The sequence below is a fragment of the Fonsecaea erecta genome (genome assembly GCF_001651985.1).
Source record: "Fonsecaea erecta strain CBS 125763 chromosome Unknown Scaff2, whole genome shotgun sequence".
Classification (NCBI taxonomy): domain Eukaryota; kingdom Fungi; phylum Ascomycota; class Eurotiomycetes; order Chaetothyriales; family Herpotrichiellaceae; genus Fonsecaea; species Fonsecaea erecta.
The window spans coordinates 1,743,155-1,755,943 of NW_017387245.1; the positions used below are offsets into that span (position 1 = coordinate 1,743,155).

Genomic DNA, 12,789 nt, shown 5'->3' on the forward strand with positions numbered 1-12,789 from the left:
TGGAGGAGGGGAGGCGAGGGTGAAAAGATTCGAAAAAAAGTTCAGATCATCTTCTTCAAACTAATGCTGTCTGTGCATACTCATAGCCGAGTGCGCCATAGAGAAACTATGTACCTAGCGACTCAGCCAGAAAGCTGGCTGGCTCGCTGGCTATTAGTTAGCTAGCTGTATGAAATAATGGATACAGGAAGCCGCTGGATCGATTCACGGCATCATTCTCGACACCTTCATTCGCCAGCAGCTGGCCCTGTGAAAGAAAACTTTTCGGCTCCTCTGTTCCATTCCCTTCCCATTTCCGTTTATATTTTAATTTAATCTCAATCAAACCAGGCGAGCAAACAAGTGACGAGGTCGGGTTTCGGATCGAGTCTCGACGATGGATGATCGGTGTCCCCCCCTTCCTTCGTTCTATTTTGCCTGCCTCCCGACCTATTCACCAATGAGGCCTTAGGTAACCTTCCAGCCTGTTTGAGACTGCCGTCGAGTCCTCCGAATCTATCGGTCTATCTTTTCCTGAACCGTCGCGGTCGCGGGCGGCAGGGCGCGGTGCGGCGCGACAGAAGAATTGAGAATAATATCCTGGTTTCGAGGACGAGTTAGTTAGCCAGTGAAAATTTCGAGATAGGGTAGAAAGGAAGAAATCTGTGAGAGTACTCACGCGTACTGTCTCCGTTGCGATCCCTCGCACCCGGATCTGATTCCAGTACTCAAACTGCCACAGGCCCTGGGTGACCAGCGTCTCGAGCCCCTGCACCGTCTTCCACCCGCCCAGATTCTCGGCCATCTGCATGATGTCCGTGTGCGGGGGGGTGTACGCAAGTTCCAGCAGCGTGCGCATCGGGGGCGAGGTGCCCTGGCCGGGGGGGGCGGTCGAGGTGGCGAGCTTGGCAGACCGCTCGAAGATACTCTCCAGCACCGCCTGCAGGGCCGGGTCGATGGGCCGGTCGGCGGGGATGGTGGCGATGGCGACCACCGGCACCGTCGGCATCTGGTGCTCCAGCGTCGCCAACCGTGAGGAGGACGACGATGACGCCCCGTCCGACGGGCTAGACTGTCCGTGAGCATCCAGTAGCACGAGGTTGTAATTCGGCGGGAACAACTCCGCCAGCGATCTCATCTTGCCGTGGTTCCTCCCGATCAGGTAGATCGGCTTGTACCCCATCGTGTACAGCGTGTGGATTGCCGCGCGTGCCGTGCCGCCGCCGCCCACGACCAGGCCGGACTGCTCACCTTCTCCCAACGCGGCAGAAGCCCCCGCGGCCCGCAGGCAGTCCATCATGCCCAGATAGTCCGTGTTGTAACCGACCAGCTTGTTCTTGCCCGAGGCAGGGTCGTAGACGGGGACAATGGTGTTCACGGCGCCAATGAGGCGAGCAGCCGGATCCACCTCGTCCAGATGGATCATGACGTCCACCTTGAGCGGGATCGTCACGCTCGCTCCGCCAAAGTTCTCGGCGCGGATCTTCTCTACAATCGTCCGAGGCTCCGTGGTTTCAAACCTCGAGTAATGGTGCGGCAGCCCCAGCTCCATGAACAAGATATTGTGCAACGTGGGCGATTTACTCGCGCCGATCGGCGACCCGAACAGGTAGAATTCCTTGCGCACGATCTCACCCATTAGTTGCAGGCCGTGCCGAATTTCGCTGGCGGGGAGTTGGCCCGGAGCCGCTTTGAACGGGAGTTTGGCGTGATTGACAGGGGTCATGAAGCCGTTCAGCAACCGGGAAATCTGTCCGGTGCGGCCCATGTTGATCGCAATCAGAGGCCGGTCCGGGTGCTGGGATTGCGACCACACCTTGAAGCGTCGGAGGGCGAAGTTGTCATCGATGGTGTGGGCGATGCCGACCAGTTTCACGACATCGCCATACAGGAGGCATTTGTTATAAACGGGGATCCAGGAGCCCGGCTTTGACCATGACAATGTTCCCTTCGGGTCGTGATGGGAGGCAATGATTCGTGTGTTCGACTTGTTTTTGAACTTGATGATTGGGGAGAGGACGGACTCGGGGAACGATTCCACCTCCAGGTCCAAGAATTCGCAGCCCAAGCGGATGGCAAGAATGCACAGTTGGGCATACTCTTCTCCGGCTTCGTCGGGAAATTTGCCCCCTTGGGCTGCCGTGCGGATCGTGAAGATGACCGGAAGAGGAATGACGGAGCGGAGAAAGGAGAGTTGAGCAGTCACATAGTCGACGGACGGAAAGGGGCTGCCGGAACGGGGCTCCTGCAGCAGGTCGACACGCAATTCGACCGCATCGGACCCAAGGCAGACTTCCGGGAGGAGTTTGATATGATGCCGCAAGTCCGGGAAGGTCAGGGACAGAAAGAAACTGTAGGGCTTCTTCTTGAGTTGGGACAGGACGTCGACTTTCCCCGTGACCATCTGCAAAAAGCGGTCAAACTCCTCGGCGGCTTCGGCCATCTGCTCCTCGTGGAGGTCTTGGCTGAAGTGCAGGAGGTTGCTGCATTCATCGTACCAGGGCTTCCGCCGGATCCAGACGCCCATCATGTCTTCGACGTAGGCGGGTCGTGTTTTGTCGATTTGAAGAAAGCTCATGACTTCCCTGATATCTCGTTCGACCAGGAGGACATGGCCTTTCTTCTCGTGCCATTCGATTAGCAGGTTGCGTGCTTCTTTGGTCTCGACGATGCCACCACCACAGGCGAAGACGTAGCCGTTTGGCATCTCCGTCATGACGGATCTGAGGAGCTCCAACTCCAGTTTCCGAAAATGCTCCCAACCGTGTTCCCGGACGATCTCGGGGATCGACTTGCCTGCGCGCCTCTCCATCTCCGTGTCCAGGTCAACCAATTTCTTGCCCAGCGATCTTGCCGCCCAGCGCCCCGAGGTTGTCTTGCCGGCACCCCTCATGCCGATGATGAACATCGAGGCGGCACTTCGATCCACTTTCTTCGCATTGAGGCGGTCACCACTCTCCTGTAGTTCCACACCCTCGAGCGCGACATTGAATTGCCGCGCCAGCGTGTCCCACCACCCCGGCCACGTCTTGCCTGTGCACTCCTTCTCGAGAATCAGCGTAGGCTGAGGTGCGGCCAGTGCGAGAACACTAAAGCTCATGGCAACTCGATGATCGTCGTAGCAATGGACCCCTCCTTGCGGCTGCTTCAACTGGGTACGGTCGACGCCGTCGACTTCGATACCGTCGTCAAACTGCCGGCACGTGACGCCAAACTTTGCCAACTCATCCTCCATCGCTTGGATGCGGTTGCATTCCTTCACCCTCTGGTTGGCAATGCCATATATGCGTGTTGTGCTGGTCTTGCCGCCTTGAGCGACAGCCGCCAACACAGAAGCAGTCAAGAAAGCGTCCGTCATCGGTTCCATGTCGATGTTGCTCAATGGTGCGAGTCTGCCGTCCCGGGGACCTGTTACCGTGGTTGACGAAGACGTCTGTTTTACTTCACACCCCATTGGCCTCAGCACGTCGGTGGCGAATGCCGAATCGCCCTGAAGCGAGGCAGAGCCAATATTGGGGATGGTGCATGTTGTGCCCGTGATTGCCGCAATTGCAAGCGGATAAGTCGCAGAGCTTGCATCGCTCTCGACCACGTACTCGTCCGGATTCTTGTAAATGCCTTGCGGGATATGATACGTGTGGTCTTCGGTTTTCGACTTTCGCACCGAGACGCCGAAGGAGGCCATCATTGCAATAGTCATGTCAATGTAGGGTTGCGACACGGGCTTTCCGCCTACGAGCTTGAGTGTCACAGGCTTCTTCGCGTAGGGGGCACACATCAGCAGAGAGGAGACATATTGCGACGAAACCTTGGCTGCCAATTTGATTTCGCCGCCATTGAACCCAGCTGAGGCTGCAATATTAAGTGGTAGACTCCCGGTGTTCTCGATGTATTCGATGCCGGCGCCATTCTTTCTCAACGCATCTACGAGGTCTCCGATGGGTCGCTGCTTCATGCGGGCATTGCCGGTAAGAACCGTGGATGCCACATGGCTCTGCCGGGTCAAGGTCGTGACAGAGGTCAAGAATCTGGCGGCGGTTCCAGCATTGCCCAGATAGAGCTCGTGTTGCGTGGCCTCAAGCCGACCACCATTGCCATTCACCACCAGAACTTCCCCATCATCTTCCCAGGAAAATGTCGCGGCCCCAAGCCGAGTCAGTGCCTCCAGCATCACTTCTGTGTCTGCCGAGGTCAGCAAGTTTTTGACGCGGCAGGTTCCGCGACCCAGAGCGGCAAGGACAAGCGCTCTGTTAGAAATGCTCTTCGAGCCAGGTGGAGTGCAGACAACCTTGAGGTCTTTGGGCACCCCTGGCACCACTTGGACACTCGGAGAAAGCACGACACGCAGGTCGGAGTCTGATACGACGCTGGCCTTCTGTTCGTACGTGCGACCAATGGCTGAGAGGAGGACCACCTTCTTCTTCGCACCATCGTTTTTCTTGTCGACACCCATCTTCTTGAGCATGCCATCGACCGTACAAACCTTACCTCCGGACAGCTTGACCACTTTTTCGTCGTCGAGCCGAGTTGGCAGACCATACGTTGTCAGACACTTTTGCAGACGGCCAACTGCAACTCCACTCAGGACGCCCAAGTACCGGGCGAGCTCAGCCTCCTTGATCATGCCGATCGCCACACATTCCCCATGAAGCACTTGGGGAGTCAAGAAAGCTTCGATGGCGTGGCCGATAGAGTGTCCGAAATTCAGCAAATTTCGCAAGCCCGTTTCTCTCTCGTCGATGGTCACGACGTGGGCCTTGAACTTGGCCGAGGCAGAAATGATTCTGATCAGAGTGGCTTCTACGTCCTTGAATCTCGCGGCACCTTTGGCGATATCGGCATTCACGGCGGCCATAATCCGATCCGCATGACGTTCCAGCTCGATGAATTCTGCTTCATCGGAGATGGCTGCGGTTTTGATGACCTCGGCCATGCCGTTGATCAACTCTCGTCGTGGCAGAGTCCCGAGAAAGTCGAGATCAATGTAGATTCTCTGTGGCTGCCAAATCGCTCCAATGAGATTTTTGCCCAGAGGTGTATCGATGGCGGTTTTCCCGCCGATTGAAGAGTCCACCATGGCGAGCAATGTTGTTGGGACCTGTACAAATCTCACCCCTCGCATGTAGGTGGCAGCAACAAAGCCTGTCAGATCACCTACGACGCCACCGCCTAGGGCAATGATGACCGTATCTCGACCACATGGCGGGCTCTGGCTGAGCAGCCAGTCTTCAATGTCGTCCTTTGTTTGTCTCGATTTCGAGCTCTCTCCAGGCGGGATCTGATGAATTAACAACCGTGCCGGTTTCGCCTTCTGTTTTGCTGCCGCTTCAAAGGCTTCTCGGAAGGACTGGGTGTAGAGTGAACCCAGGTTAGTGTCGGTGACCAAGACATAGGTGGATGACTCGAGATTCGACAGTAGATCCTCGGCGACATAATTGCGCCACAACCCGAAATTGATGAGGATGCTCTCTTTCCCGAGGAGGCTGACTCGTACTGCTTGTGCCACCCCGTCGAGAGGCATGATGGCGCGTCCAAAGTACGGGACTTTGGAGGTGAGGACTGAGTCATAGAAATCACGGGGCCGTTTCAGAGCTTCAAGGTGAATTATTTTCAGGTCTTGGCGGATGTTAAGGCTTGTTAGTTGAGGCAGGTGCAGCCTCGCCGCCTCGCTAGCCTGGTAAGGCTAGTGGCTGCCCTTTTCCGACGCCGGAATTCGGAGATACGCCAACCTCAATGCGGACAGTTTCGTATTCTCTAATACATATTATAATACACATTATTACTGTCAGCATTGGTTTTAGAGAAGTCGGGTGTACGTTATGTATTCGATCTGACCGTCAAGGACATGTCTCAAATATCTTGTATGTAACATTGACTCTAGCATCGAGGACCACCCATGACACATCCATCTATTGGTTTCTTAATAGTCATTCCCTGTCGACCCATAGAGATGCGACCCCGTCTCCAGGACCTCGATCTCGTCGCCCACCTCGACATAGGGCTCACCGTTGCGATCACGTGCCTCTTTGAGGCTTGCATCCTCAGGTACACAGTGCATGCCCATGTACCCCAAAGCGGCAGGGTTGCCGTCTTCGACCGTACGGTGCTCGATCAAGGTCGTGCTGGGTTGCGGGACTCCTTTCTTCCGATCCGGCCGTGAATTGTCGTGTTCAAAGACCCCCAGGTCCGGGTTGACGTTGGGCATCGTGCAGCGTGACGTCCGGCACACCACGGACAAGGTGCTTGCCACGCGTGTCGGTATTGTTGCAGCCTTGGACGGTAAGATCCGGTACCTCTTCCACGTTTCTTCGGAAAACGCGGGAGGGCCGGTCAGATAGATGTTGGCTCGGAAGCGGAGGGCGCTGAGAGGCTGGTTCTCGGTCGGAAGCAGCTGGGACACTGAGTGGACGGACGACAAGTTAATGATGTGGACGGGCTGTTGGTCGGTGTAGCCGTGCATCGCAGGGGTGCCGATGTGATCCAGGGGAGCGAGGTTTCGCGTCGTGCGTACCAGGGTATCGGGTGTGCACCTTATGAGAGTCAGGTTCTGACGTGCGGGTATGTTGAGGAACCGCTTCAGCTTGGGGATCGCAGCCGCCACTCCAGGAAGCTGGCCGAGATCAAGACCCGTAGCTTGGCGGCTGTGGATCGTGAAGTGCCTCATCTGGATCTTCATCTGGTTGATATGACCAGGTGAAGGGAGAAGCGGCACCGTGAAGCGCACCTCGGGCTTTGCAGACAGTGTCCAGGTCTCAAAGGCGGTCCTCAAGCGCTGGAGAGGATACGCAGGATCCGGATCAGGGAAGCTCACGACGAGACAGCCACCTGCTTCGACGAGCACATTGCCTCGTTTGCTCCCTGGCCCGGGCAACCACAACTCTTCCTTGATCCGCGCCATTTGAGGTTTGGTCCGTTGGCTGATGAACTGCCATTCATCCGTCTTTGCTTCAACCGCCAGCGCAAAACACCTGTCGTATGCAAACCCTGCTTTGGTGAGCTGTGCCCGCTCCAGCTCGATTGGTGCGCAGGACTTGATGGGGTGGATGTAGAGTGCTTTGATCACAATCGGACTCTTTGGGAGTGTTTCCTCGTCCCCATCATATTTGGCGTCGTACTGGTCGGCGAGGTTGCTGGTCCTGTAGATGCCTACACGTTGCATGTATTTGGGCACCCTGTGAGCGAGGTAGATGTGTCTGGCGCAACTCGTGATGAATATGGCACAGTTGATCAACAGGATAACACTGAGGGCGTCGTGGATAACGCTGTGCAGGTCCAGCTCTTGCAACAGCCGTTCCAGCATGGTGACAGACGCTGTGTTGGAGGCCACGGAGTAAGTAGAGACTGTACGAGCATGTCACAGCAAATACTAGAGAAGAGCGAGACGTCGCCTCGATTTTTGAATTGATATCGAGCCCGGCCGGGGTCGATACTAGGGCTAGCGAGATAACCGACGCCTATAGAATCACCGTGTCGGAAAAGCGCGTAGTGCCAAACTTACATTCGCGCCCTGGCGTTGACTTGCTCGATTACTACACACCAAGTACTCCCGCCTCTACTCTGGCTGGCCTGACCCCTTGTTTGTTATAGAAACCATTTCCGCCAATTGCTGGTTGCATCTTGAGAGGGACCAGAGTACAAACAAACATTAGCTGCTTGCGGGCTCTGATATCCATCTCGCCCACCTGTCCTATCCACTCTGTTCTAACCCCCTACAAGGATCCCCACGCCTACTCCAAGCTCTTCAGCACATGGGTCCCCGACGATGCCAGGCCCGTGTATCCATTGAAGGGCCCCGTCTCACTCAACAGGACCGGCAACTCATCCTCGCGCAATGACTCCAAGACGCCCTTTTCCCTCGGACTCCAGCCCAGCTTCCGCAGCCGGTCGGCACGACTCCTGGAGTTCGCGCCCACGGTCGTGGGACTGTACACGCCGAACAGATCCCCATACAGCTCCGGCGGGACCGGTCGGGGCGTGGGATCCGTGATCCGGCCGGCCTGGTGCAACGCCCGCCCAATCTCGGCCGCCGCGTCGCCCCACGCCATGTCCTGCCCCGTGCTGCAGAAGAAGTACGGGTTCGCGAGCACCTCGTCGGCGCTACTACGAAGCATCCACGCCAGGATCACCATGTACCCGCGCACCAGGTCCTGCACGTGGATGTTGCTGCGCACCGACAAGCCCTGGCCGATCACCGGCGCCCAGCCGTGCTTCAGCGCGAAGCGCACCATGGTCGGGAGCTGCATGGATACCCTCCCCGAGCACTTGCCGATCCCGTACACCAGGCAGGGCAGCATGATGATGATCTTGGCCTTGGGGCCCAGGTCCCGCCGCGCCGCGAGGATCGCGAGGTCGATGGCCCGGTGCGGCGCCGTGTCTGGCACGCTGTCGATCTCCTCGGGCCGTTCGTCGGAGTAGATCTTGTCCGACTTGTACATGCCCTTGGAATTGTCGACCAGCACGCTCGTCCCGCTGGTGTGCAGGAACAGCGTCTCCAGCCCTTGCTCGGCGCGCTGACGCACGCCGTCCAGCACCGCTTCGACGGACGGCAGGTGGTCGGCCGTGGCGGTGTGGATGACAATGGGACTTGCCGCCGCTTGTTTGCGGATGGTGTCTTTGTCGTCCAGCGTGCCCATGATCACTTCTTTGGCGCCGAGGTCCTTGACCTGTGCTGCGTGTGCCTCCCGCCGGACCATGGTGATGACTTCGTAGCCGGCTTCCACGAGAAGCTCGAGCAGGTCGGTGCCAATCAGGCCTGGTCCTATGAGGAAGACCTTTTTCTCCGCCGCCGTCATGGCTGCCAGACAGTCAAACACCAATATCTACGAATACTGAAATGTCACTGAACTGTCTTGGGAGGCGGACAGTAGAATGAATAAGCCCGACTAGCTGGAGACGAGAGAGTCGTGATCGTCTTGCTTTATTCGTGTCGATTTCCTCAAGACTGGCCCATATAGTACATAGATACATTGAGATATATCCCCCGTATGGAATCATGCTTCTATATGTAATAGTCCCTTTACATACCCTCCCTCTCTTCCCCGCTTTCTCCACGCCGGTAGATCTACCGGCCATCATACTCCAAACAACATGTACTGTAACGTATCGGCAGAGACGGCGACCGCTTATTTGATTAGGCTTTCGTTTTTCCTAAATCACACTGGTTCTGTAATTGAGCTGTATGATGTTACTACTCTCCGTCCATGTTTTGGTACCTATCAACCATCATGGCAACCCAAAGTTTGCGGCATTCTCCATGCATAGCCTTTCTGAACATCTCCCTCATGACTCCTCAGAACGATCAATGACATAGCCCTTGAACTGTCGCGCCGGCACCCGTTTCTCGAACAGGATATCCAACTCTTCAAAAGTCCGATTCTTGGTCTCAGGGAGCCGGAAGAAGCACCATGTGAGCGAGATGATGGAGATACCGCCGTACAAAAACTCGATCTTGGCCCCAGCATTGGCCGCACCAGGGTTGAGCAGGTACGGCCCAATCACGGTGGTGACCAGTCCGGTTGCTGCATCGATCATCGTCGCCAGTGCTATCGTCTTCGACCTGAGTTTGGTGGACGGGGTCTCGCACACCACAACGTAGGTCAGCGGGCCGAGTGTCATCTGCCAGACAAACTGTAGGGTGCACAAGAGCGCGGCCTGCGCCCAAGAGTATGATGGGTTGCTCGCATAATCCGACGCAAGACACATGAAGGCCACGATGAACAGAATCACGATGACATAGGCCAGGCCTGCCATGTAACAGAGGCGTCGTCCAAAGTAGATGAGTGGGATGGCAGATGCAAGAGTCCCAAGGAATCCAAGGCCGTTGAGTCTGTGGTGCGGTGGAGTTCATGTTAGCTATGGAGCAAAAACACATGAGCTGAGGTTTTCCTTCCCCGAGAACTCACCCAAGACCCATGTCAAAAGAGTGTTTGGCACTCAATCCCACTTGTTCGAAGAGATAAGTGGCAAAGCCCACCGGATTACCGGAGAAGTTCTGGATCACAAAGAGCATGATGCAAATCTCCATCCTCCTGCGATTAGGGCCCTTCCAGCAATCCATATAAGTGGTGCCGACTTCGACCTCGCGCTCATACAGATCTGGGCAGTCACTCAAGTCAGCATCAACGCCCCAGAGCCAACGAGGAGAAGATCCTGCAGCGACACCTTGATGAGAGAGCACTTACCGGTCTTCACCATCATAGCCAACGTGTTCGTCACTTCCACCTTTTCGTGCTTCTCCGAAAGTCTCCTAAGGGAGCCCTCGGCCTCTTCCATCTTATGCTGCCGTACGAGCCACCAGGGGCTTTCTGGGGCCCAGAACAAGCCCGGGAGGATGATTATTGGCCAGGCCCACTGGATGCAATAGGGTATCTTGTATGCCCACTTGTCCACTCTGTTGATGAAGCCCCTTGTGATGCCCGTTTGGATGAACTGGCCCATCACGTAGCACAGGTTGATATATCCTGTCAGAAACCCTCGGAGTTTCATGGGAAGACACTCCGAAGCATAGGTTGGGGCAAGGACGCAGTATCCGCCCCAGATGATGCCCGACAGATCTATTGAGAGGGAAAAGAAGGGATGTCAGCCTCACACTTGGCCCACAGTATAGGTGCCACGAAACACTTACACATGCTTGTCGTCAAGACCTCAATGTTGGGAGCAAAGACCTGCATAAACACCAAGGCGGAGGTCAACAGGAGATACACAGCCAGCGTCTTCCGGCGCCCAATTCTCTCCATTGGCCACGCGACAATGTATGCACCAATGATCTGTCCGACGAGGGAACCCATAGACATAGCGACTTGCCAGTTGGCTGTTATCTGATAGCCATGGCCAGGTACTTCGTGACCAAAATGACTCTGGAACGACGGAAGGGCGAAGAAGTTTCCGGTTATCTCAATGTCGTATGCACGCATGATGATGGACAGAGAGAAAAATATCGACCAAAAGGCACCTTTGCGGTAGATCTTCAATGCCTCGAGATAGGTGAGCTCATGTTCTGTGTGGGTACCCTGGTTGGCCATAGAGGTGCTGATAGTGTCGAGCTTGCCGGTGACTTCTGCATCGGCCAGTGTCTTCTCCACCGTGAGGCCCGGTTCAAGGCTGGTAGAGTGTTCAATGAAGGTGGTGCCATCCTTGTCCTGTGCCTGGGTGGTGGCGGCCATGATGGTTTGCGAGCCTGGTTGCACCGGATGCAGCAAAACTCAGGTAAAGACGAGGAAAAATTGCAAACAGGGACAATCTAGCTCGAATGCTGTCAAGCTTGGACTACAGCACTGGAAGTATTCGAGCAGAGGCATCTCGTTCTTATGGGCAATCTGACCTGAATGCAACACTGCCAGCCTCCTGCTTCGCTATAACAGCATTACCAATGACAGTACAGCAAAGCCGCCACGTTATCCGACACGGAGGGGCCCATCTTCCAAGTTTTGTTAAACTATACCAGCTAACAGTGCGGGGGACATGAAGACTTGGTCTTTTTCAGAATGATCTGCAACCATTAGATCTCAATCTTCTCGCCCACCCCGTGGGGAAGGCAGAACTTGAGGTAGCATCGCTTCTGTGAAGAAAAGGGAAGCGGGATTTTGCCGTAACCGTAGTGCCGAGGACATCATTCCTATTGGCTTACCTAGTATAGGTGGCTGACATCCTTCACGGTTAATCGGCCAGCAATGCCCGTTTTCTGGCCCCGCGACCGCTGAAATCCTGCCTCCTGTCGTTCACTGAGTATCTAGAAAGGAGTTAGAAAAGACATTAGATATGGTGTGACCAAAGTCTTTGACAAGTAGATGGTCACCTCGACAGGTTACAATACCACCAGCAGGGTGAACCACTCCCTAATCCACAGTCATGAGGTCTATTGCTGTCAAAAAGATCGTTCTGTTTGGTGATTCACAGATTGAGCAAAGTTCCAACCAAGCTGGTGGATTCAACCTTGCACCGGCGTTGCAGCACGAATACTGGTCCAAGTTACAGGTCGTGACACATGGATACGGCGGGTACAACACGGAACATGGACGCCATATCGTCGACGCTATTCTCCAGGCAGAGGCACCGGTAGCGAGGCAATCCACGCACACTCGCAATGTCAGGATCAAGTTGTTAGTGATCTTCTTTGGCACGAACGATGCGGCAGATCCCAATCACAACACACTTTCACAAAGCGTGCCCGTCGAGAGATACAGGGAAAATCTTTGCTTTATGGTAGCAGCAGCCAAGCGACAGGGAGTTGAAGCCGTGATTCTCGTAGGACCTGCACCAGTCAACGAGCTCGCACCCGAAGCCCCACTAGATCGAGATACCAAGAGGGCAAGACTGTACTCGGACGCCGCGGCAGAGGTCGCCAGGCATTTGGGAAAGCAGAACAATGTCGCATTCGTTGATCTGTGGAATGCCTTTATGGATGCTGCAGGGTGGATGGAAGGACAACCTATTCCCGGGCGGAGGGAATGCGTTGGAGGCCTTCAGCTAAATTCATCATCTCAAGCCCTCGCCACTTCTGGACCGCTTGCCGAGTTATTGGCCTCGGATGGTGTCCATTTTACAGCAAAGGGATATCGTATCTGGTACAACTTACTGCTGCAGACTGTTCGCGACCAGTGGCCGGAGCTCAGGTCTGAGAATCTGAAGACAATTTTCCCACACATTTTTGACATAGATTCGACCGACCTGCCGTCTTCACTATGGCAGCATTCAGAGGAAGACTGAGTGGTATTTGGTGAGGCACCAAGTGGTAGAATTGCTGTATTATTGGCTCCCGTATCGTGGATCAAAATCGTTGAGCTCGGCATTGAGGTGTCTCCTGGAGCGTAA

The 12,789-nt window shown here is 55.4% G+C and overlaps 5 protein-coding genes across 5 annotated transcripts; 1 reads left to right on the forward strand and 4 right to left on the reverse strand.

Moving 5' to 3' along the window:
- Window positions 1-495: 495 nt before the first annotated feature.
- Window positions 496-5,500, reverse strand: AYL99_02388 (3-phosphoshikimate 1-carboxyvinyltransferase; the record flags this gene model as incomplete). Its single annotated transcript, XM_018833904.1, has 2 exons — window positions 496-579; window positions 659-5,500. 2 exons carry the CDS (start codon window positions 5,498-5,500, stop codon window positions 496-498), a joined length of 4,926 nt encoding a protein of 1,641 aa, XP_018696528.1.
- A 399-nt stretch (window positions 5,501-5,899) lies between these two features.
- AYL99_02389 (hypothetical protein) lies at window positions 5,900-7,279 on the reverse strand (the record flags this gene model as incomplete). Its single annotated transcript, XM_018833905.1, has 1 exon — window positions 5,900-7,279. One exon carries the CDS (start codon window positions 7,277-7,279, stop codon window positions 5,900-5,902), a length of 1,380 nt encoding a protein of 459 aa, XP_018696529.1.
- Window positions 7,280-7,706: 427 nt separating this feature from the next.
- Window positions 7,707-8,771, reverse strand: AYL99_02390 (hypothetical protein; the record flags this gene model as incomplete). The annotated part of the gene is made up of 1 exon (XM_018833906.1): window positions 7,707-8,771. One exon carries the CDS (start codon window positions 8,769-8,771, stop codon window positions 7,707-7,709), a length of 1,065 nt encoding a protein of 354 aa, XP_018696530.1.
- A 487-nt stretch (window positions 8,772-9,258) lies between these two features.
- Window positions 9,259-11,141, reverse strand: AYL99_02391 (hypothetical protein; the record flags this gene model as incomplete). Its single annotated transcript, XM_018833907.1, has 4 exons — window positions 9,259-9,805; window positions 9,882-10,074; window positions 10,161-10,532; window positions 10,604-11,141. 4 exons carry the CDS (start codon window positions 11,139-11,141, stop codon window positions 9,259-9,261), a joined length of 1,650 nt encoding a protein of 549 aa, XP_018696531.1.
- A 685-nt stretch (window positions 11,142-11,826) lies between these two features.
- AYL99_02392 (hypothetical protein) lies at window positions 11,827-12,684 on the forward strand (the record flags this gene model as incomplete). The annotated part of the gene is made up of 1 exon (XM_018833908.1): window positions 11,827-12,684. One exon carries the CDS (start codon window positions 11,827-11,829, stop codon window positions 12,682-12,684), a length of 858 nt encoding a protein of 285 aa, XP_018696532.1.
- Between the last annotated feature and the right edge of the window lie 105 nt (window positions 12,685-12,789).